This window comes from Gavia stellata, chromosome Z, assembly GCF_030936135.1.
Source record: "Gavia stellata isolate bGavSte3 chromosome Z, bGavSte3.hap2, whole genome shotgun sequence".
NCBI classification, from domain to species: Eukaryota; Metazoa; Chordata; class Aves; order Gaviiformes; family Gaviidae; genus Gavia; species Gavia stellata.
The window spans coordinates 37,764,903-37,788,327 of NC_082637.1; the positions used below are offsets into that span (position 1 = coordinate 37,764,903).

General features: G+C 51.1%; 1 protein-coding gene across 1 annotated transcript; it reads right to left on the reverse strand.

Moving 5' to 3' along the window:
- Positions 1-857: 857 nt before the first annotated feature.
- LOC132320725 (sperm-associated antigen 4 protein-like) lies at positions 858-19,390 on the reverse strand. The gene is made up of 8 exons (XM_059834005.1): positions 19,250-19,390; positions 4,789-4,859; positions 3,678-3,774; positions 3,410-3,479; positions 2,766-2,866; positions 2,018-2,185; positions 1,564-1,653; positions 858-1,013 (listed from the first exon to the last, which is right to left on the reverse strand). The coding sequence occupies exons 1-8, from the start codon at positions 19,388-19,390 to the stop codon at positions 858-860; spliced, it is 894 nt and encodes a 297-aa protein (XP_059689988.1).
- Between the last annotated feature and the right edge of the window lie 4,035 nt (positions 19,391-23,425).

A 23,425-nucleotide genomic window follows, 5' to 3' on the forward strand; every position in this document is an offset into this window, starting at 1 on the left:
AGGAGAGCCAAGTGCCAAAGCTTTCCCTGCAAAGCTGCGTCCACTGGACTGACAAGGAGATTACACTGGTTTTCAGGCCTCCTATACTTAGCAGAGTAGCAGGGATGACGGTGAAACCATTGGCTTTTGGCTTTGGAGTTTACATCAGTTTGAGATGAATGGGTGTAGGTCCATACCCTTGCGTACCTGCTGTTGAAGATGCAGAGCTGAACTGGGCAAATCTCCCCATGACAAAGACAGATGTTTATGTGTATAGCATTCAGCAGGGAGCTGACTCTGTTTGGCATTTCAGGGTGGCGGAACGGTGGCCCTCTTAAAGCCAAGCAGAAGGCAGAAGGCAGAAGCAGAGGGCTGTCCCTGGGAGCGCACACGGGCACAGGGGAACTGAGCCAGGATCGCTCCCCTCCCCAGAGGTCAGGTTGCTCAGGTCTCCTCACACATCTCAAGACACCCCTCAAGGGTCCCAGACATGGCTGCACCCCATGTGGGCCCCCACTAGACACAGTCCCCAGAGCCACGGTACCCCCTGAATGGAACGGGCCTGTGCTTTGGGGGTCAGGACCCCCAAATGCTGCCAGGCTCTGAGGGCTCCTTCCTGGGGTGAGATGGGGGGTGGCCCTCATGCCAAAGGATTTTGTCAAGGAACTTAGGCAAGGAAAGTCTATAGGAGCATCGTCTCCTTTTGCTTGGTTAGGAAACAACCTCGTAGTGGAGAGAAAGCGGAACGCCTGAAGAAGGCCTCAGCCTGCGAAAGGCACAAGTTGGCTGCTTTGAGGGAGCCTCTGAAATGACATTGCTCTGCATCAGACTAACAGCCACATCCCTCTGGTCTGTTTCTCAATTTTCCTCTTTAATTCTTATTGAGGGAGGGTCTCCACATGTGTCTGGCCGATGGCATTCATTCCCACGATCTTCCCATGCACTTGCACTCGATAAATGCAGGTGTATCCTGGTTTTCCCCAGTTGCTCTGTATGACAAGCTTCAAAAACCGAAAGGCTCTGGGGATCCCATTCTGCAAAGAAACCACAGCAAAAAGCAACATCATTCCTGGGGTATAAAGAGTGACAGCAGGCTCTGCGCGTCTTTCTTTGCCAGCCCGGCCCCTGCTCTGGGACCAGCTCCTGCCCTGGCTGAGGCGGCAGCTTCTCCCTCCTTCCCTTCTCCCACCCAGGTGGCCGCTGCAGAGCAAATGCCTGGTCTCAGAGAGCATGATGAGCAGCTGTGGAAACCTGAGGCTCGCTGGTCCTGGGGAAATGGGGTCTGGGGAAAGTTCTGCTGCTGGGGCAAGGTGCTGGGCATCCTCCCTGCCACAGCCTGCCCGGTGGGTGCAGCCAGGCAGCTCTGGGGACCCAGATGGTTGTGGGGCCAATGCAGCCTTTGTTCTGCTTTTGCCATGCTGCTTGCCAGATGCCACTCACTCTCCCTCCCGATCCCACCAATATTTCTCTTAGCCAGGATCAGGCCCTTGCCCCAGCAGGAACTGTCCACACTCCTTCTCCAAGCGACTTGCTGGCAAACCAGCATTTCTGCCCTGGGCTCTTGCCCACACACAGTCACTGTACCTGCAGAAGGAAAGTCTGGGTTGGCTTTTTCTGCACAGTGTAGGTGAATGTCCCCAGCAGAGCTTCGTCCTCTCCTTCTTCATCCAGTCCCTTGGAGAGAAAGCACAGGGGAGCAGGTCAGGCTCAATGCGCCCATGAGAAAACGCTCATGCCAGATCCAGGCCCATGATCCCCACCCAGCTCCTGCAGCTCCAGCACAGTCTGGTGCAGAGTGAGGTGTGGCTGAGTCTCCTCCTTGTGTGTTGCTCAAGGGCCCGGAGGTGCTGGGCCAAAATGCGCTGAGCAAGTCTTAGGAGGGGTGACTCTGTCCCGCATGTGCCTTGAAATTTCCCCTCAGGGAACGGCAGTGCTTGGGAGCATGCAAATCTTGGCAGATGTGCAGAGAGCAGCAAGTCCCCCTTATAGCTTTTCCCCGTGACCAGGTCCCAGCCCCCAGTACCCAGCAGAGACTTACAGAGACTGTGAAATCTCGGGGGGCGCTACTGACAGGCCCCAGCAGAGAGTCTATCTTTGAGGTGTGCTGTATGGTGACGGCCATTGGTCGTATTTGTGTGGGCAACTGGATTAGCACCTCACTCCGAGACCCTTGGAAAGGCCAGCAGTATCCCGGGGAAGCATCTGGCTGAAAGCAGAGGGCAAGAGCAATGAACGTGAGGGTGTGATGAGGCCCGCTGCACTTCTGTGCAGCCAGAAGCACAGGCAGCACTGCACCTGTGGGCTGTGCTTGTGCTTGGAATGAATGGCGTGTTGGGAAGCGGACGGAAGCACCTGGCTGTCTTCCCAGCCCAGGAAAGAGGAAAATAGCCAGCCAGTGGCAACACTTGATACCCTGCACTGGAGTCAGGGTTTTCAAGGAACCTCTCTTTTTGGCGAGCAGCTCTGCAGCCTCCCCTCACCCTCCACTGCCTCCTCAGGAAAGGGACAATCAATCAGAGGTGCGGCAGGGAAATGAGGTCCTGAAGGAGAAGCTCCTTCACCCAGCAGTGACCAGGGACAGCAGGCAGGAAGCTTGGCTCAGGTCAGCCCCCTTCTGAGGGCAACTGCTGTTTTGTAGCGTGCCAAGCCCTGTATGAGACCTCAGGTGTCAGGCACCGGAACAGTGCCGTGGCCTGTACCACTGGCCTGAGGGGAGATGCCCTAGGGCTAGCCCCCAACCTTGTAAGAGGCAAGAGAAGCAGCACTGACAGTTTCTGCTACCGTACCTGCACAAAGGTATCCAGAAGGGGTGGAGGACACAGGAACCAAAACACCCTGCAGAGCCATGCAGAGCTGCTGGATGATCTCTGCAGGTTGATGGCAGCCCCTGAAGGGAGAAGAGAGCAGCTGACTGCAAAAGGCCCCAGGCTCAGAGGACCTGGTGGCTGCAGACGACTTCTGAGGCTGCCTGCCAGCCCTGCACGCAGCACCGCACCCTTGGAGGTGCCCCAGGAAAAGGAGGGGATCTCTGGTGACAGCTTTTCTCTCCCAGCCCCACAAAGAGAAGGTCTGCAGGTACTGGGAGGCAGCAACCCCCCATCGGAAGGGCAGCAGACCCAAGCCACGGCCCCGCTGTGTGGACAGCAAGGACAGTGCAGCCATTCTTCTTCATTCCCCAGGAAAGCTCTGTGGAGTGGGAGAGGGCAGAAATGCTGTCAGGAGCTTGGCCAGGGCTCCAGTGAGGGGTCTGACAGCAAGGCTGGGATGAGCCCAAGGAAGCTGCTCAGCCACAGTCATTCTTTTGGGCCCCATGGTTTTGTCCCACGTCCCTATGCCTTGGAGAGCAGAGTCTGCCATGCAGCCTCCTTTTGGGAACGCTAAGCAGCAGCCCAGTGCGATGACAGCCCTGCCTGCCTGTGTCCATCTGTACCTGCACTTTTCAGAGCCCAGTCGGACATCTGTGTGACTGCAGACATTGCCTCTTTTATTTGCTGAACTTCCTGGGAAAGACAAATGAACAGAGGAAACAACCATGTCAGACCTGGCCAAGAGAAGGGGCTTTACATCAGAGCAGCTCAACCAGCAGCCCCTGACAATGGGTATGTGGGCTGAGCAGGAAAAGCCCACCAACTGGCCCACGAAGTGCCTTGTGCGGGGCCATGCTCATCCTAGCCTTCATTCCCAAAGTGCAGGATTACCTTCTTCATAGAGCCAATCTCTGCAGCCAGGCTCACCACCTCATCTCTCAGCTGTTGCATTTCTTGTGATTGTTTCCCCAACAGAGCAAATGTGTTCCTGCAATCACCAGGAAAGCAAATCTTATCAGAGAGCTGCCCAGCCCCTCCCAGAGCCTCCAAGCTTGGGAGAGGCAGAGACAGAGGTGCTCAAGCCCCCTTTTCTTCACCCAGTTTGTGACTGCTTCCTTTCCCCTCCAGGTTTAGCAAAAGGCCCAGGCAGGAGTGAAAAGCATGAACCCTGGGCGCTGTGCAAGTGAGTGCAAATAGCATGGGCTCATCTGCTGCTACCCCACCAAATGTGCTGCAGGCCAGGAGAGAGGAGAGGGGTCTTACCACAGGGACCTCAGGTCGGCTGTAGGCTGCCCCAGCAGCACCTGAAAGGGAAAGGCTCTCTGTTTGAGTCCCAGAGCTGCCAGGCCTCTCCAGAACCACCAGCTCTAAGAAGGGATGGCAGAAGCTGCTGCTTGTTCTTTGGGTCACTGCCTAGAACTGGAGGGACTGGACAATTTACCCACCCACCTCCAGCAGTGCTCCTTTGTGGGACTTTCCTGTCCCACAACAGCAGTCACTGACCTGTGGCACATCCTCTGTCCACAGCATCCACGTAAGCATCAAGGTCCCGCAGCAGGCACCAGCTGTAATTCACATCACCGAAAGAGAGTTATTTTATTAGAGTTTCTAATGATCTCTGTAGTCACACAGTCTCTTCCCACATCAGGGTGGCAAGAGGTTGGATGAGGACATGGGTAAGAGGTGCAGACAGAGGTTGCAGCTCCAAGCAGGGACCCCCTCCATGGGCCTCGGGACCCTGTACAGCTCTGGCTTGTGGTCACACCTGGTGCCCCACAGCTGCACCCTGTTTCCCCTCCCTGCTGCAGTGAGCGCCAACACCAGGCTCCACAGGCTGCGCGCTCATTTCCTCTGTTGGTTCTGGGGTGGACTCTGCATATAGCGAGCATGTGGGGAGCTCCCTGAGCTGCAGATGTGGGAGGTTGGAAGGGCCCCACCAGTGCCTCTCCCTCACTCTAAAGCTCACATTCCGTGCCTCCGCTGGCAGTGGGCAAATACTCACCAAGAGCAGCTAGGCCTGTCAAGAAGAGGATTGTGAAGAACCTCCTCTTTTTCAAGGTGATGGTCTTTTTCCTGAAAAAGAGGGACTCCTTGTGTTAGCAGTGGTCAAGGTCAGAGCCCTGTGCACGGGGGATTTTCTCTTAGAAGCTGAAGAGCAGCAATTTTGGAGGAGCCAGGGTCTCCTGGTGGAAAGCACCACCAGCCTCCCCCTGCTTGCCCTGACTCACTGGCACTCCTTGCCTCCAAGTCCACACTGGAAACATGTTATACTCACATGGTAGAGATGCCTGGGCTGAGGCATCTCTGGAGGGAGACCACAACCATTGCCAGACTGAAGACCAACCCTGGGCAAAGAAATCAGAGAAAAGCTTAAGGACCCTTCTTGAGAACAGCGGTTCAGCTCATGCCAGATCCCTGTAGGGAGGTGGGCACTGGTCCTACACAATCCCTCCCTGGGGCAGGGGTTATGTGGTTATGTCTTACAGAGGGGAGCAGCTGGGTGCACCCTGAGAGTGGGGCGGTGGAGGGCCAGGCAGGATCCCCTCACAGGCAGGGTGTGCCTGGGGAAGGAGGGTGGCACGAGTCCTGGGATAGCCACATTTACTACAGTATCCCACAAAGACATGGACATGCTAGCCAGCTCCATCGTCGTCATGTAGCCAAGGTGGCCCCAGGTCTCCCTTGTGGCAGGATGACGCTGGTTCTGCAGGGTTATCAGGCCCAGCGAAGCCAGGCAGGCTTGGTGCATACATGGGGTGAAAGGCAGCACTGAACTTACGCGCATTTTCTGCAGCATTGTAGAGTGCACGCACTCTGCCTTGGGCCTCCCGAGGTCTTGACAAGCTGCTGCCGGCTCGTCTCCTTGGCAGAGCAGCCCCTTGTTGCCTGGCAGAAGCCTTTCTCCTCCTCATCCAGGTAAAAAATGAAGCTCTCCTGCAAGCTTATGTACAGGAGTGTTGTCTGTCTAGGCAGATCTCCTCCTGGAGCTATCTGTTAGGAGAACACCTGCCACAAGCACACCACCACCAATACACTGCGAGCTCTTTCCACGCCCACAGCTTATGGCCTGACCTCATAAAGAGCTGGCCCTGCAAGGTGTGAGGTCATGTCTATGACATCACAGACAGAGCTGGGGGGGGGGGTGGGGGGGTGGGGGGGGTGCAGGTCGTCGAAAGAGACCCCGCAGCCCACTTGGGCTGTGTTTCATATTTGCAACTAGACAAACTGATTGCTGAGCAGTGCTTGCAGAGCACCAAGGCTTCCTCCGTTTCCCTCTGTGTGTCCCCAGGCAAGTAGGCTGAGGCTGGGTGAGAGGCTGAGAGAGGACCCAGCTGGGACAGCCAACCCAAATTGACCAAAGGGGTACTCCATGCCATGTAGCGTCATGCTCCACAATGAAGTCTGGCCCTTTGGTATTTCCAAAGGAGCCATTGCTTGGGGACTGCCTGGGCATTGGTCTGCTGGGGTCAATCCACCACAACCTTTTTAGAGAAAGAAGGGTGTTCACTGTGTGCTTTATAGTCTCCCAGTGGACAAGAAAGGGGTCCACTGTATGCCCCACTGTGTGGGGGTACAAGGTGCCCTGAGGGCACTGGGCATCTGGAGTGGCAGCATGGGGGCACGGGAGGTACTGAGCATGGTCCCCTGCCTTCCCCCGGCCTGGGCAGGGCCAGTACTGCTGGACAGGGGGTCCCATGGGGCAAGAGGGTGCACTGGGTCTGGGTGACACAGGCTGGGGCTGTGTAGGGCTTTGGCCCACTCAGCCCCTCTGGCTCCACATCGTCATGGGGATCTTCAGGCACCAAAGTGGCCGCAGGCACGTGCCAAGGGGCTGCTGCACACCTCCTGCGATGAGCCAGCTTGCATGGCCTTGCTGGGTCATGACAAGAGTAAGCACCTATAAGAGGATAAAGATAGAGCTGTGCACTGTCTCCATGCCATGCAAGCGAAGAGAGAGGGGAGCCACCGGTGCAGAGGCCCTTGACAGAGGACAGGCCTTGGAAAGCTGCTTGGCAGATGTCCCTGCCACAGCACCTGCACCGGCCACAGTCCCTCCACCTAGTCTGCTGCACTGCTCCAGACACCCTGGCCCAGTGTATTGGTGTATTGGGTGTCCCTGTCCAGGTGTTGGCAGTGCGGCGACTGCCGAGGGAGCCTCTGTGAGGAGAGGCCGTGACTGCCCCGTGCCAGACGTAGCCAGTCCCAGCCGGCTCCAGCGGACCCACCACAGAACACAGCTGAGCACATGCTGTGCCTTCCTGGGGCAAGATGCACCCCAGAGGTGAGTAGTGGGTCCAGTCTTGTTTAACAGGAGTCCTGCCACACCTGGAGTACTGTGTCCAGTTCTGGGGTCCCCACCACAAGGGAGATGCGGAGCTGCTGGGAGGAGTCCAGCAATGGGCCATTAATATGGTGAAGAGACTGGAGCATACCTCCTATGAGGAAAGGCTGAGAGAGATGGGACTGTTCAGCCTGGAGAAGAGAAGGTGCAAGGGGTATCTGAGTAATGTTTGTAAATACCTGAAGGGAGAACGCAAAGAGGACAGAGCCAGGCTCCTTTCAGTAATGGACAGTGACCAGACCAGAGGCAATGGGCACAAACTGCAACGCAGGAGGCTCCATCTGAACATCAGGAAACACTTTTTCACTGTGAGGGTGACTGAGCACTGGCACAGGTTGCCCAAGGACATTGGGCAAGGACATTGAATATCTCCACCCCTGGATATATTCAAAAGCCTGGGCATAGTCCTGGGCAACCAGCTCTAGGTAACCCTGCTTAACCAGGGTGTTGGACCAGATGATCTCCTAGAGGTCCTTTCCAACCTCAACCAGTCTGTGATTCCATGGTTTATTTCAAAGGCAGTTTTCTACTAGGAATTGTTTTTTAATATCTTTCTTAGTTTTCAACTTACAGTGTATGAACTAAGGTCACTATTTTAAAACACTGCGAAGTTTTATACCCAGTCTTTAGATCACCCAAGTTTCCACTCTGCTGAGCTGGTGTGGTAAAGAAGAGATTTTTAATTAGTATACATAGGAATTTCTCTATCATGAACTCCCTTGTGTTCCTCCTAGGTCAGTAACAAATATTTACTAACTTCTGCAAGGCCCCTATATCTAAGGCTCCTTTTCACAGCAGCTAGGTTTTTATACTCTTGACTATGGCCAATTGCTGAAGCTGTCTCTTGAAGTGATAAATAACCTTAGACAAAGCCTAAAATTGTCTTTATTAACTCAGCAGGTTGGAAAAGTGCTTGGGGGCACCTAGCTCTGGAATGCCCACAGGCTGCATTAAGTCACCTTTTAGATTTTCACATACAATTTGGGTAGCGCTGCACAAGCGTGTTACATAACTAAACAATACATATTAAATATTATAATAAATATTTGGTACCAGCTTTGAACAACAGAACACTTGTATATCGCATCTAGCATGCCGGTCAGATGCCGCTGGGTGAACACGAAAGTCTAAGAGACTTTTACACGTTGTTCATACAGTTTCTTCTCCATTAGTCAAACTCCAGTGGCTTCCTAGAGAGAGAGCAGAGGTTCACATGGGGAATGGGGAAGTTCGTTCTGGGGTTTGACTTACCAAAACTGCCAGCATTCTGGTGGCAGGGCAGAGACCAGGGCCTGATCCCCAAGCCCTACTCAGCTGAGCTCTACCATCAAGCTGACTGAAATACCTGAATGACACCTGACCTTGGGTTTCCATCTGGAATTGCATTTTGATTATTTTCTCTCATTTTTTTATGTTTGCTAGGGCAAATGTCTAACGACCAAAGGAGTGCTTGTGGTATTTGTCCCCCAGCATAGACTTAGAAGATGTTAATTACTTCTGTTGACAGCGATGAGAGTGGCATAGAATAAGATCTATTAGTGCAAGCATATAACCAAGGAATCGGATGCTAGAAATAACGGTGTGATGTAAGTGGGAAATCCAATAACTGGAGACAGTTGAAGAAGACAGTGATCACACTGTTCTGGTCAATAGGAACTTGCTTTTGAGAGGCCAGTGTATCGTAGCTGCAAAAAAACCTCACAATGCTATCAAGAGATATTTTTATAAAGTCAGGGAAGCACCACTAATATCTTAGATCATACAGTCGTCATCATGTATGTTGAAGAAAGATTAACTAGAATTGGAACAGGTGCGCAGAAGGGCTACTATGAAGATTTGCAAAATAGAGTATCTAAGGAAGATGAAATGCTTTTTAAGTTAAAGGATAACAACAAGAGTGCATATTCAAATAGTTCTACATTAGTTATGGAGTAATTAATCATAACTGAACACTAAAATACTAACCCAAATACTGTCACAATAGTATTTCCAACCATCCAAGGAGAAGTCTAGTACTGTTGATTGAAGTAAGATAAATGGTCAATAAATTCAACTTGTTTTAATATGAAGCTTGAAAAACTTAGGAGCAGGGTTTTATGTTTAAAATAAGATCATTCCTAGGAGATCAGGAATGAAGTTTTGAATATGTGAGCACATCATATTCCAAAAGGAGTTTGAAAAGAGCCTGGATTACTGTTTGTTTGCAGTCTGGCTTTGCTGTATTACTATGTGCTTTGAGTCTTCTGCTAGTTGCTATGGAAGTTTATTTCCTTGCCAAGGAAAGAAGACTCTCTTCTCCTCCCTTCCACTCTTCCTCCCTGCCTTGCCCCCCTCAGTGAGTACTTAAAAGATTGGCTGCTGGGCATTGTCATCTTTCTCTGAAGCACTGGACTGAAAATAAAGTAAATATAGATAAAGTGTGATTACTGATAGTAATTTTTATCTGGTGTCTGACTGATGTGACCAATTAATATGCTCAGGATTTAACCAACTACCAGGTTTGGGACAAAGAAGTAATTTTCCCTTAGATCAAACTGGAAGAAAAATTAGCATTTTTTTTTTTTCTCTTCAGCAATGTAAGGCATGGTTTCCTGTTGAGGATCAGCTGGGAGGTTCATCAAAGGGACTCCCTGCTATATCAGGAAGCTATGAGTTTTGTGAGACCTTCTGTCCTTTCTGCTCACTTCCTATGTTTCTTTATAGTTGTGGATTTTCTTCATTTGGCTTTACCTTTTCTGTAGGCTATTGAGAAGTGCTGTGGGTTCTATGTTGACACACAGAATAGAAAATCCTATAGACAGTTATCTAAGCTGAGCCTTTTTTATAGTGCTTTTTTCAATGCAAGAAATGCACTTGGCTATTCCTCTGATCCTCTCCAATCTTTCTCTAAAACAGACTTATTATTCTTTTACTGACTTGCTGCAGCCATGGACTCTAGCATTATACCTAAGAGTATCATTAAATCCTCACTTACTCATCTTAAATTTCCAGTAAGAGTGTTGATTAATTTTGATTGTTGTTATAGCTTCGGCACGGCACTTTTGTTTAGCTATAGAAAGCACTGTATCTTATTACCAGGCCTGTGATATTTGAGTCTTTCATTTGACATGAATTGAAGAATTTATTCCTGCTGCTTTCTTAAAGGTTTCCTGTGATTCATTTTAATAGCATTTATTTCTCTTGTAAATTAAATGGCTGCAGAAATGAGAAACATTCACTCCCTCACCATCCTTCTCTTTCCTGTGTCTCCCATGAAGCAAAGCTAGATACAACTGTCAGGCAATTTAACAGCTAGTTATAGCACAGTAACTATTTGTTTTACCTGCTGCTTCAGTGGGCAAATGAGAGGCGATCCCTGCCAGTGTAGATGCCTGCTGTCCTCTTACTTTGAGCGTGATTACTGATGATCTGGATTGCACTTACCTAACTAAAACTTCAGCGCAATAAGTGCAAGTGAGGTCCCATTTCCATTTCGGTGTGGGTATCATCCAGTCTCTTTGTGCTGACTGACTGAAAATCATTGGAACCTAAATAGCTGTTTCACTGCTCCTTCTTACATCCCAGGACTACAACTTCCCTTACTCACCTTGGCTCACACCAAAACTTCAGTCTATATAAGAAGTCTGTGTTCATCCAGAACTCCTCAATGCTGTTTTTAAATATAATTCACAAATGGGTGAGGAAGAATGTATAAAGGTGGAGAGGGCAGCAGTGTGTTTAGAATCCGATTTTGAATCGTTGGTCAGGACTTGATCTCTGTGTAATTACTTTGATAGTAGACACAGAGGAGTGAAAACAAGAATTGAATTATATTCATGGCTCATTACATGGCATTGTTTTAGCTCTCTTGACTGGTGCAGTCAAAAAGGAAACTTCATTTGAAGTATTTCTTGCAATATCTCCAGCTTCATTTAGAAAGCTATAACACGTAGACATGACCGGATACATAAGAAATCTTTTAAGTATGCTTCTTGCTCTCACAGACGTTAAAAAGATTTATAAGATTTCCAAACACTTTCTAGAGTCTCAAAAAAAATGGAGACAGCTAAAAAGGGCATTTGCAACAACCTGAATTTAATGATTTTTAAGAACCTTCTATTTTTGAATGGCAGTTGTGACTGTAATCTTCATGGTGTTAGAAGTGCAGTTTGATACGTGTCTCTGAAAAGTCACGGAAGACAAAATTATATCCTGAAAGAATAGGAAATTCCACTTTCCCAAATTCTTCACTGTGAGAAAAATTTTGCATTTCAAAGATGATTTTGCTATCCTGCTGCTAGTTTAGCCTTCTGGGTGAAGAACTCTATAAAAACACAGGTGCTCTGGGCTTTTAACTGCAACTGACTAGTCTGCAATAGATCTCCTCAGTGAAAGTGTAACTCAGTCCCCTGCAGAGCAGTAGATAAAGGCACAGTATGATATCTATTTCTGCTAGGCTTTCAGGCATACTACTTCTGAAACCCAGCTTCTGGCTGAGGTGAGGCGCCTGTACGATGTGAGCGGTACCTAAGGAAAGAGGACAGGGCTCCTACAGCCCAGGGGAATACCAAGCATCTTCTAGATACCAGAAGTACTTGGCAGATCTCTGGGTTTTGAAAGATTTTTTGTTTTCTTTACAGAGAAACTGAAGCAGGGAATGGATGTCAGGCACATTTCTCTGGAGAGGGGCAGGGAAAGAAAGAGGGAGAGAAATAGCAACTACTGGTATTGGCAGATGCTGAGCCACTGTTTTGTGGCAAAAGCTTAACCTTTTCAAACAGTCCTTTTCCTGGCCAGGTATTTAGGTCAACACTCTTTAACTGTGTGCATCTACAGGTACCACATTTATAATAGTGCCTTTTCCTTTGGCCTGGGAGGTACCTATGCATAGACGACTGCTCTTCAGCTTTAGCATAAGATTATTTGTAAACCTACTCATACAGAAAATGCTTGGAGACCTAAGGATGGAAAGTGCCACTTCACCAGCCTCAGCAAACGTGCCTGTTCCTAGGCAATAATCAGAGTGTACTACACCTAGTGAATGGGCTCACTTACAAATAATCCCTTTTTTTGTGTTTCCCATGTCTCCACCAATATAAATGAAAATAGCACATGAAAAGTTCTTATCTTTGGGGGGTTATGGGGTGTATAGGACAGTTTGAAAAAGGCTAGGTAGGAATTATACTTCAGATAATGCCCTGAGAAAGCAATTTAATTTACAAGGCTTTCATGGCGTAAGAAGCAGCAAGGTAAATGCAGGAAAGATAAGACAAACTAGACTGATACTAACAGTCTCAGTGCTCTGGTATGCTACTTTCTTAGGAATAAAAACCCGCCAGTTCATTCCAAACACTTTCAAAAAAGTTCCTGAAATCAGTGGGGAGTGTTTCAATGAGGAGTATTGCATCTAGTGATGCAATGTCTTGCAAAAAGTTTAAGGCAAATCTCACACTTGTATAGGTACTTCCCATGCATTGTGTATGTGTGTGTGTAAATACAACTGGTGAATTTCTTTCTCACAAGTCATTAGGATATAATATGACTTTGCACACTTAACTAACGTTAATGCAATGGTTTAGATCCTTTTAATCCACATCTAATATCAGGTCATCACCAAGTAAAAATTAGTGCATTTCAAAGTAACACACATTTTGACAAACAGGAAATGCTCTTGGTATGAATTCCTAAATGTAAATACGTTTCACTAGCCCTGGCTAGTAACAATTAGAAAAATTTCTCAACATGCTATAAGTATTGCAGAAGTGATTATGGACTGCAGAGCACGTGATAGGGTACTACTTTCTTTTGGAAATTTGGTAGCATATTTACCAGACATGTTGTTAGCAATGGGATATAGATATTAATACATAGTTCAATGAAAGGATCTCCTCAATTTGTTCCATACTATGGTACTACAAGCAGTAGACAAACAGTTTTTATTTTATTCAGAGAAAACTGTGTTGCTTATAGTCATTCTGAAAATGTCCTACCTTGCAAATTTTCTTGTGGATTTGAATAGAATTTTTCAGGAAATAATATGCCACTTATTCATTGTAAAGACAGCAAAGTTCAGTCCCTAATACACTCTATTTCTATTTTCCCTTCCTATCTCCTACAAATGAAGTGTTTTATTCTGCCCCTTGATTTTTTGGTTCCTGTGTTCTTCCTTCAAATCTAGCAAAATGTAAATGTTTTCAACTCTAGCGCTCTTTCAGTCTGTCTGTTTCACTTTTTTCACTTTGGATTTCTTTCACTCATCTAACACCTGCACAGTCGTGCTATCTCCCTAGGAGTCCCACATCTGTTCAGGTGCATACCCACACCCCCACCAGACCATACATGCCCAAACATGGTATATTTCTGGATCCATGGGCTCCAAGAACCCACTGTTGGAGTCCAGCTGCTCAAAAAACTTCAGTATTCATAATATGGTCATTTCTCTTTTTCAGGGCACATTTTATTTTACCTCCTGGAAGGGCAGGAATAGAAAATTTACTGCAAAGTAATATTCCTTAGGATTGACTATCAGTTCAGTCTGGAAATTACTTAGAAGGCCTACAAGACTTCTTGCCAAGCTTCTGCCCCTTAGGTATTAGCTTCTGGGTTGATTCACTAGGGACAGGTGAGAGATATCTGGGTCATTTTCAACACAGATACACGTCAAGCTAACTGCTTCTGAAATAAACAGATCAACTTCTAAGAAAAGGGTTGTTTAAAGAGCTGCCAGTGGGTATTCTACTGTTTGCCTCCTTTCCAACCCCTTTTACATTTTAGGTTTTGAACTTTTCTTCTGCTTGGTCTGGATTCTGCCTTTTTGAAATCATTAGGAGTTTGTGCCATGGGATGAAGTCTGTAAAACAGGAGGAATAGGGCCTAACTTACAAATTTTTACAACTTTACAAATAACTTACAAAGTTCAAGGACAAACAGACGTACAACCTTGCCAAACGTTTCTTGAAAGAGTTCTTGCCCTATTCACCTATTCCTGCACTTAAAAAGCTTTGTTCTTTTCCAGTTTATAGCATCCTCCAATTTGATCCAGCACTGTAAGTCATAATAATGCTAGGTTTGTGACCATGTGTTCGTTTCTACGGCAACGAAATGCTAAGTCACAAATACAGGATTATGGCTGTCAGCAAAATTATTCTTATCCAAGCACAAATATGCCAGAAAATAAACAGCAAAGGAAATGTACAAAATGGTGGGCCAACTAAGTTGTTCTGTGCAGAAATATAAAAGAAACGGTCTTAAGAAGCTACTCAAGAGACAAGCAAAAATTAGTTGCCTACTATTGGTTATTTTAATTAGAGACCAAATAAAATTGCATTAGAAAATTTAGGGATGTTTTCAAGTGTCACTAAAGGCAGGAAGTTTCCTGCTGGAAATGGCATCTTTGGTACAAACGTTACTATATTCTATTAAAGGGCTCTTGGTGTGAAAAAGGCTTTACTAGGAAGACTTCCAGTGCGAATTTTCTGACTGTTCTGGACAAACAATTTGTCTCTTGATAGAATCAATGGTTTGGGTTGGAAGGGACATCCAAAGATGTTGCAGTGTTTCACCACCCCCATTGTAAAGAACTTATTCCTTGTATCTAGTCTGAATCTACCTTCTTTTAGTTTAAAACCATTACCCCTTGTCCTATTGCAACAGGCCCTACCAAAAAGTCTGTCCCCATCTTTCTTACAAGCCCCTTTTAAGTATTAAAAGACCAGAGTCCTCTCCTCTCCAGGCTAAACAACCCCAACTCTCTCAGCCTTTCCTCATAGAATACGTGTTCCAGCCCTCTGATCATCTTCGTGGCCCTCCTCTGGACCCACTCCAGATCCATGTCTTTCCTGTGCTGAGGACTCCAGAGCTGGATGCAGTACTCTAGGTGGGGTCTCACCAGAGTGGAGTGGAGTGGAGCGGCAGAATCACCTCCCTCGACTTGCTGGACATGTTTCTTTTGATGCAGACCGGGATATGGTTGGCTTTCTGGGCTGCCAGTGCACATTGCCAGCTCATGTCCAACTTTTCAAACACCAGTACCGCCAAGTCCTTCTTCACAGGGCTACTCTCAATCCTTTCAACCCTCAGCCTGTATTGATACCAGGGGTTGCCCTGACCCAGGTGCAGGACCTTGCACTTGGCCTTGCTGGATCTCAAGAGGTTTACATGGGCCCACTTCTCAAGCTTGTCCAAGTCCCTCTGAATGGCATTCTGTCCCTCAGGCATGTCAACCGCACCACTCAGCTTGGTGTCATCTGCAAATTTGCTGAGGGTGCGCTCGAACCTACTGTCTGTGTCATTGATGAAGACATTGAACAGTACTGGTCCCAATCACAGAATCACAGAATCACCGAAGTTGGAAAAGACCTGTAAGATCGTCAAGTGCAACCATCAACTAACACCGCCATGCCCATTAAACCATGTCTCACCATGCCTTGTCCACATGTTCCTTGAACACCTCCAGTGAGGGTGACTCCACCACTTCCCTGGGCAGATTATTCCAATGTTGCACCACTCACTCAGTAAAGGAATTTTTCCTAATATCCAGCCTGAACCTCCCCTGGCGCAACTTGAGGCCATTTCCTCTAGTCCTGTCGCTAGACACTTAGGAGAAGAGACCAGCACACACCTCTCTGCAACCCCCTTTCAGGTAGTTGTAGAGAGCGATGAGGTCTCCCCTCAGCCTCCTCTTCTCCAGACTGAACAACCCCAGTTCCCTCAGCTGCTCCTCATAAGACTTGTGCTCCAGACCCCTCACCAGCTTCGCTGCCCTTCTCTGGACATGCTCCAGCACCTCAATGTCCTTCTTGTAGGGAGGGGCCCAAAACTGAACACAGTATTTGAGGTGCGGCCTCACCAGCGCCAAGTACAGGGGCACGATCACTTACCTACTCCTGCTGGCCACGCTGTTTCTGATACAGGCCTGTATCAGGCCACCTGGCACACTGCTGGCCAACACCCCAGGTCCTTTTCTGCGGGGCAGCTTTCCAGCCACTCTTCCCCAGGCCTGTAACGTTGCATGGGGTTGTTGTGACCAAAGTGCAGGACCCGGCACTTGGCCTTCTTGAACCCCATACAATTGGCCTCAGCCCATCGATCCAGCCTGTCCAGATCCCTCTGCAGAGCCTTCCGACCCTCAAGCACATCAACACGCCCACCCAACTTGGTGTCGTCTGCAAACTTGCTGAGGGAGCACTCAATCCCCTCATCCAGACCATTGATAAAGATATTAAACAAGTCCGGCCCCAAAACTGAGCCCTGGGGGACTCCACTTGTGACCGGCTGCTGAACTGGATTTCACTCCTTTCAACACGACTCCCTGGGCTCGGCCATCCAGCCAGTTTTTTACCCAGCAAAGAGCGCACCTGTCTGAGCCATGATTTGCCAGATTCTACAGGAGAACACTGTGGGAGACAGTGTCCAAGGCTTTAGTAAAGTCCGGGTAGGCAACGTCGACAGCCTTTCCCTCATCCACTAGGCGAGTCACCTGGTCATAGAAGGAGATCGGGTTGGGGAAGCACGACCTGCCCTTCATGAACCCGTGCTGGCTGGGCCTGATCCCTTGGTTGTCCTGCACATGCCCTGTGAGCACCCTCAAGATGAACCTCTCCATAATCGTCCCTGGCACCAAGGTCAGGCTGACAGGCCTGTAGTTCCCCAGATCCTCCTTACGGCCCTTCTCGTAGGTGGGAATCACATTGGCAAGCTTCCAGTCATCTGGGACCTCCCCCGTTGACCAGGACTGTTGATAAATGATGGAGAGCGGCTTGGCAAGCTCCTCCGCCAGCTCCCTCAGCACCCTTGGGTGGATGCCATCAGGCCCCATAGACTTGTGAGTGTCCAGGTGGCATAGCAGGTCATTAACTGCTTCCTGCAGGATCATGGGGAGTTTATTTTGCTCTCCATCCTTGTCTTCCAGCCCAGGGAGCTGGATACCCTGAGGATACCTATTATGGCTATTAACGACTGAAGCAAAGAAGCCATTAAGTACCTCAGTCTCTTCCTCATCCTTGATGACTATGTTCCCCCCTGCGTCCAGTAAAGGATGAAGATTCTCCTTGGATCTCTTTTTATTGTTAATGTATTTGTAAAAACCGTTTTTGTTATCCCTTATGACTGTGGCCAGATTGAGCTCTAGTTGTGTTTTTGCCTTTCTAATTCCCTCTCTGCATGACCTAACGAGATCCTTGTATTCTTGATCCTTCTTCAGTTGCCTGCCCCTTCTTCCAAAGGTGATAAACTCTCCTTTTTTTCCTGAGCCCCAGGAAAAGCTCCCCATTCAGCCAGGCTGGTCATCTTCCCTGCCGGTTCTTCTTATGGCACATGGGGACTGCCTGCTCCTGCACCTTTAAGATTTCCTTCTTGAAGAAGGCCCAGCCTTCCTGGACCCCTTTGCCCTTCAGGACCGTCTCCCAAGGGACCCCCTCAACCACTGTCCTGAACAGGCCGAAGTCTGCCCTCTGGAAGTCCATCGTAGTGGTTTTGCTGACCCCCCTCCTTACTTCACCTAGATTTGAGAATATTTCATCATTTCATGGTCGCTAAGCCCAAGACGGCCTCCGACCTTTACTTCTCCCAGCAGACCCTCTCTGTTTGTAAACAGCAGGTCAAGCAGGGCACCTCCACTGGTAGGCTTGCTTACCAGCTGTGTCAGGAAGTTATCTTCCACACATGCCAGGAACCTCTGGGACTGTTCCCTCTCTGCTGTGTTATGTTTCCAGCAGACGTCTGGTAAATAGAAGTCCCCCACAAGAACAAGGGCTTGCGACTGTGAGACTTCTGCCAGTCACTTGTAGAACGCTTCATTGGCTTCTTCGTTCTGGTTGGGTGGTCTGTAACAGACACCCAGCAGGATATCTGCCTTGTTAGCCTTCCCCCTCATCCTTACCCATAAGCACTCAACCTTGTTGTCACAATTGTTGAGCTCTACACAATCAAAACACTCCCTAACATACAGAGCCACCCCACTGCCTCTCCTTCCTTGCCTATCCCTCCTGAAGAACTTACAGCCATCCATTGCAGCACTGCAGTCATGTGAGTCATCCCACCATGTTTCTGTGATAGCGACTACGTCATAGCTGTCCTGCTGCACAACGGCTTCCAGCTCCTCCTGTTTGCTGCCCATGCTGCGTGCACTGGAGTAGATGCACTTGAGCTGGGCTATCGATTTCACCCCCAACATCGGCATGCCACCCCTACGCTCATCTCTAGGCAGCCTGGTTTCATCCCCTTCCCGCTTTGAATCTAGTTTAAAGCCCTCTCGATGAGCCTCACCAACTCATGAGCGGGAATCCTTTTTCCCCTTGACGATAGTTGAACTCCATCTGCTGCCAGCAGACCCGGTGCCATGTAGACCACCCCATGGTGAAAAAAAGCAAAATTCCTCCGATGGCACCAGCCTCTGAGCCACGTGTTAACCAGGTTCGCTTTCCTGTTCCTCTCAGTGTTCCTCTCTTCCACTGAAGGGATTGACGAAAACACTACCTGAACTCCCAATCCCTCACCCAGTCTCCCCAGCGCTCTGAAGTCCCTCTTGATCACTTTGAGGCTTCTTTGTGCAACCTCGTCGCTGCCAACCTGCAAAACCAACACTGGGCCGTACCAGACCAGGGAGTTTCCTAGTGACCTCTCTCACCCGGGCCCCAGGGAGGCAGCAGACTTCCCTGTGGGTTGGGTCAGGCCGGCATATTGGGCCCTCTGTTCCCCTCAGGAGGGAATCGCCTACGACAATTACCCTCCTTTTTGTCTTAGTAGAGGTGGTTCTGATGCGTGGCGCAGACTGTCTCGCCCTAGGCAGCCCCCTGGAAGGACTATCATCCATATCCTCATTAGCCTGGCCCTCAAGTTCCAAAGCCCCATATCTGTTGTGTAGGGGCAGCTGGGAAGGTGAGGCAGGCTGGGAGGGGATTCGCCTGCTGCCCCGAGCAGGGACCTGTTTCCATTCCCCTTCGTCTCTAAGGTCCCCTCCTTCTGCCCGGTGGCAAGAGGGTAAGGGATCCTCTGCTTCTCGAGGAGCCTCCATCCTCTGCCTTTGCCTCAGGGACGGCAGGGCATGGCTCCACCAGTCCATCTCCCTCTTGCACTCCCTGATACTCCTCAGCCTCTGCACTTCCTCTTTCAGCTCTGCCACCAGGCTGAGCAGATCGTTCACCTGGTCGCACCGCACGCAGGTGTGATCTCCCCTGCCCTCCGGCAGGCTCAGGCACTCCTGGACAGCTGCGTGCCTAGGCGGGAGCTCCGTCTGGGTCGCCACATTCCTTCTGGCGATGGCTTTCAGACGAGTGGAGACCATCGCTGTGCCTCTTCTGGGAGGGCGACATCCACTCGTCGAGAGAGCCTCTCGAGCCAGGAAGGGAGGCGCCCTGCCCGCACGCCCTCCCTGCACGCCCCGCCTGCGCGAACTGACACGCAAACTGCCGTGCCACGCCCTTCTGACGCGCCACGCCCTGTTCGCCGTGTTCCGTGTCGCTCGCGCTCCCTGGGGGCTGCTCTTGTACGTGAGGGGCTCAGGCCGCCGCCGCCGCTTTAGTCCCCGCCCACGGTGAGCCAGAGCTGCCGCTCGTCAGGAGCTCTCTCTGCCGGCTCGGGCGGGGGGCGGGGGGGCGCCCTCTCTCTCCCTGCACTTTCGCCTTTGCTGTTTGCCACCCTAGGAAGGGTCCCCCGTCGCGATCCTCCGCTCTGGAGCCCTTCGCCTCGGTGGCTTCCAATACGGACCCCTTGAGGGACACCACTCTTCACTGGTCTCCATCCGGACACTGAGCCATTGACCACTACTCTCTGAATGCGACCATCCAGCCAACAAGTCCTTATCCACCCAACAGTCCATCCATCAAATCCATATCTCTCCAATTTAGAAAAGGACGTGGGGGACCGTGTCAAAGGCCTTAAGTAAGTCCAGATAGACGACATCCATTGCTCTTCCCTTGTCCTCTGATGTAGTCACTCCATCACAGAAGGCCACTAGGTCGGTCAGGCAAGACTTGCCCTTGCTGAAGCCTTGCTGGCTGTCTCGAACCACTTCCCTGTCCTCCATGTACAAAGTCTATTTGGAGACCAGTAACTAGCAGTGTACCGCAGGGGTCAATACTCTGCACAGTCCTGTTTAACATCTTCATTAATGATCTGGATGATGGGGCAGAGTGTACCCTTAGGAAGGGTACACAAAACTGGGAACAGTGGCAGATACACTGGAGAGTCATGCTGCCATCCAGTCAGCTTTCAACAGGCTGGAGAAATGGGCTGACAGGAACCTCATGGAACCTCATGAAGTTCAGCAATGAGAAGTGCACAGTCCTGCACCTGGGCAGGAAAAGCCCCAAGCACCAATACAGGCTGGGGGCCACCCAGCTGGAAAGCAGATTGGCAAAAAAGGACTTAGGGGTCCTGGTGGACTCCAGCTTGACCATGAGCTAGCAATGTGCCCTTGCGGTAAAGAAAACAAATGGCATCCTGGGCTGCATTAAATAAGGTATTGCCAGCAGGTTGAGGGAGGTGATCCTTCCCCTCTACTCAGCACTGGTGAAGCCACATCTGGAGTCCTGTGTCCAGTTCTGGGCTCCTCAGTACAAGAGAGACATGGATGTACTCAAGAGAGTCTAACAAAGGGCCGCAAAACTGATGAGGGGACTGGATCATCTCTCTCATGAGGAAAGGCTGAGAGGGACTGTTCAGCCTGGAGAAAAGCAGGCTCGGGGGAATCTTGTTAATATACAAAAATACCCGAAGGGAGGATGCAAAGGAGACAAAGCCAGGCTCTTCTCAGTGGTGCCCAGTGACAGGACGAGGCGAAGGGCTCCGGAGCAGAGGATCGCGACGGGGGGCCCTTCCTAGGGCGGCTGACGGCGAAGGCGAAAGCTCAGGGAGAGAGAGGGTGCCCCAGCCCGCCCCCACACCGCCCCCCCCGAGCCGGCAGCGCGAGCTCCTGACGAGCTCCTGACGAGCGGCAGCTCTGACTCAGCGTGGGCGGGGACTAGAGCGGCAGCGGCAGTTCAAAACCCAGAGTGCCCGCCATTTTGGCGAAGCCACCGAGGCGAAGGGCTCCGGAGCAGAGGATCGCGACGGGGGGCCCTTCCTAGGGCGGCTGACGGCGAAGGCGAAAGCTCAGGGAGAGAGAGGGTGCCCCAGCCCGCCCCCACACCGCCCCCCCCGAGCCGGCAGCGCGAGCTCCTGACGAGCTCCTGACGAGCGGCAGCTCTGACTCAGCGTGGGCGGGGACTAGAGCGGCAGCGGCAGTTCAAAACCCAGAGTGCCCGCCATTTTGGCGAAGCCACCGAGGCGAAGGGCTCCGGAGCAGAGGATCGCGACGGGGGGCCCTTCCTAGGGCGGCTGACGGCGAAGGCGAAAGCTCAGGGAGAGAGAGGGTGCCCCAGCCCGCCCCCACACCGCCCCCCCCGAGCCGGCAGCGCGAGCTCCTGACGAGCTCCTGACGAGCGGCAGCTCTGACTCAGCGTGGGCGGGGACTAGAGGGGCGGCTTTCCAATGCCCTCGGGTACAAGAACAGCCCCCAGGAAGCGCGAGCGACCCGGAGCGCGGCGAACAGGGCGGGCAAACAGGACGTGGCGCGTCAGAAGGGCGTGGCGCGTCAGTTTACGCGTCAGTTCGCGCAGGCGGGACGAGCAGGGTAGGCGAGCGGGCAGGGTGCAGTCCTGCCCTCCTGGCTCTGAAGGCTCTCCGGACGAGTGGTCACTGCCCCCCCAGAAGAGGCCCAGCCATGGTCTCCACTCGGCCGAAAGCCATTGCCAGAAGGAATGTGGCGACCCAGACGGAGCTCCCGCCCAAGCACGCGGCTGTCCAGGTCTCCGGCTGCCAGGAGTGCCTGAGCCTGTTGCTGGCGCCGGAGGACCAGAGAGACAACGCCTGCGTGCGGTGCGACCAGGTGAACGATCTGCTCAGCCTGGTGGCAGAGCTGAAAGAGGAAGTGCAGAGGCTGAGGAGTATCAGGGAGTGCAAGAGGGAGATGGACTGGTGGAGCCATGCCCTGCCGTCCCTGAGGCAAAGGCAGAGGACGGAGGCTCCTCGAGAAGCAGAGGATCCCTTACCCTCTTGCCACCGGGCAGAAGGAGGGGACCTAAGAGACGAAGGGGAATGGAAACAGGTCCCTGCTCGGGGCAGCAGGCAAATCCCCTCCCAGCCTCCTTCACCCTCACCTTCTCAGCTGCCCCTACATAACAGATACGGGGCTCTGGAACTTGAGGGCCAGGCTAACGAGGATATGGACGAAAGTCCATCTGCGGGGCTGCCTAGGGCGAGACAGCCTGCCCCATGCATCACAACCACCTCTACCAAGGCAAAAAGGTGCGTGGTTGTTGTAAGTGATTCCCTCCTGAGGGGAACGGAGGGCCCAATATGCCGGCCTGACCCGACCCACAGGGAAGTCTGCTGCCTCCCTGGTGCCCGGGTGAGGGAGGTCACGAGGGAACTCCCCAGTCTGGTACGGCCCACCGATTACTACCCGCTGGTAGTTTTGCAGGTTGGCAGCGAGGAGATAGAGCAAAGAAGCGTGAAAGGGATGAAGAAGGACTTTAAGGCGCTGGGGAGACTGATTGACGGATCGGGTGCGCAGGTGGTGTTTTCTGCAATCCCTTCAGTGGCGGGGAGGAACACTGAAAGGAATAAGAAAGCGAACATGGTCAACGCGTGGCTCAGAGACTGGTGCCACCAGAGGAATTTTGGATTCTTTGACCATGGGGTGGTCTCCACAGCACCGGGCCTGCTGAGTGCAGACAGTGTTCAGCTGTCCCCAAGGGGGAAAAGGATCCTTGCCTGTAAGTTGGCAAACCTCATCAGGAGGGCTTTAAACTAGACTCGAATGGGGAAGAGGAGGAAGCCAGGCTACCCAGAGGTGAGCCTAGGGGTGACATGCCATTGTCAGGGGCAAGACCGATAGCCCAGCTCAAGTGCATCTACTCCAATGCACGCAGCATGGGCGGCAAACAGGAGGAGCTGGAAGCCATCGTGCGGTGGGGCAGCTATGACGTGGTTGCCATCACAGAAACATGGTGGGACGACTCGCATGGCTGGAGTGCTGCGATGGAGGGCTATAAGCTCTTCAGGAGGGACAGGCAAGGAAGGAGAGGCGGTGGGGTAGCTCTGTACGTCAAGGAGTGCTTTGATTGTATAGAGCTGGATGATTGTCACGACGGGGTTGAATGCTTATGGGCAAGGATGAGGGGGAAGGCCAACAAGCCGGATATCCTGCTGGGTGTCTGTTATAGACCACCCGACCAGGCCGTAGAAGCTGATGAAGCGTTCTTCAAGCGACTGGCAGAAGTCTCACAGTCGCAAGCCCTTGCTCTTGTGGGGGACTTCAACTTACCGGATGTCTGCT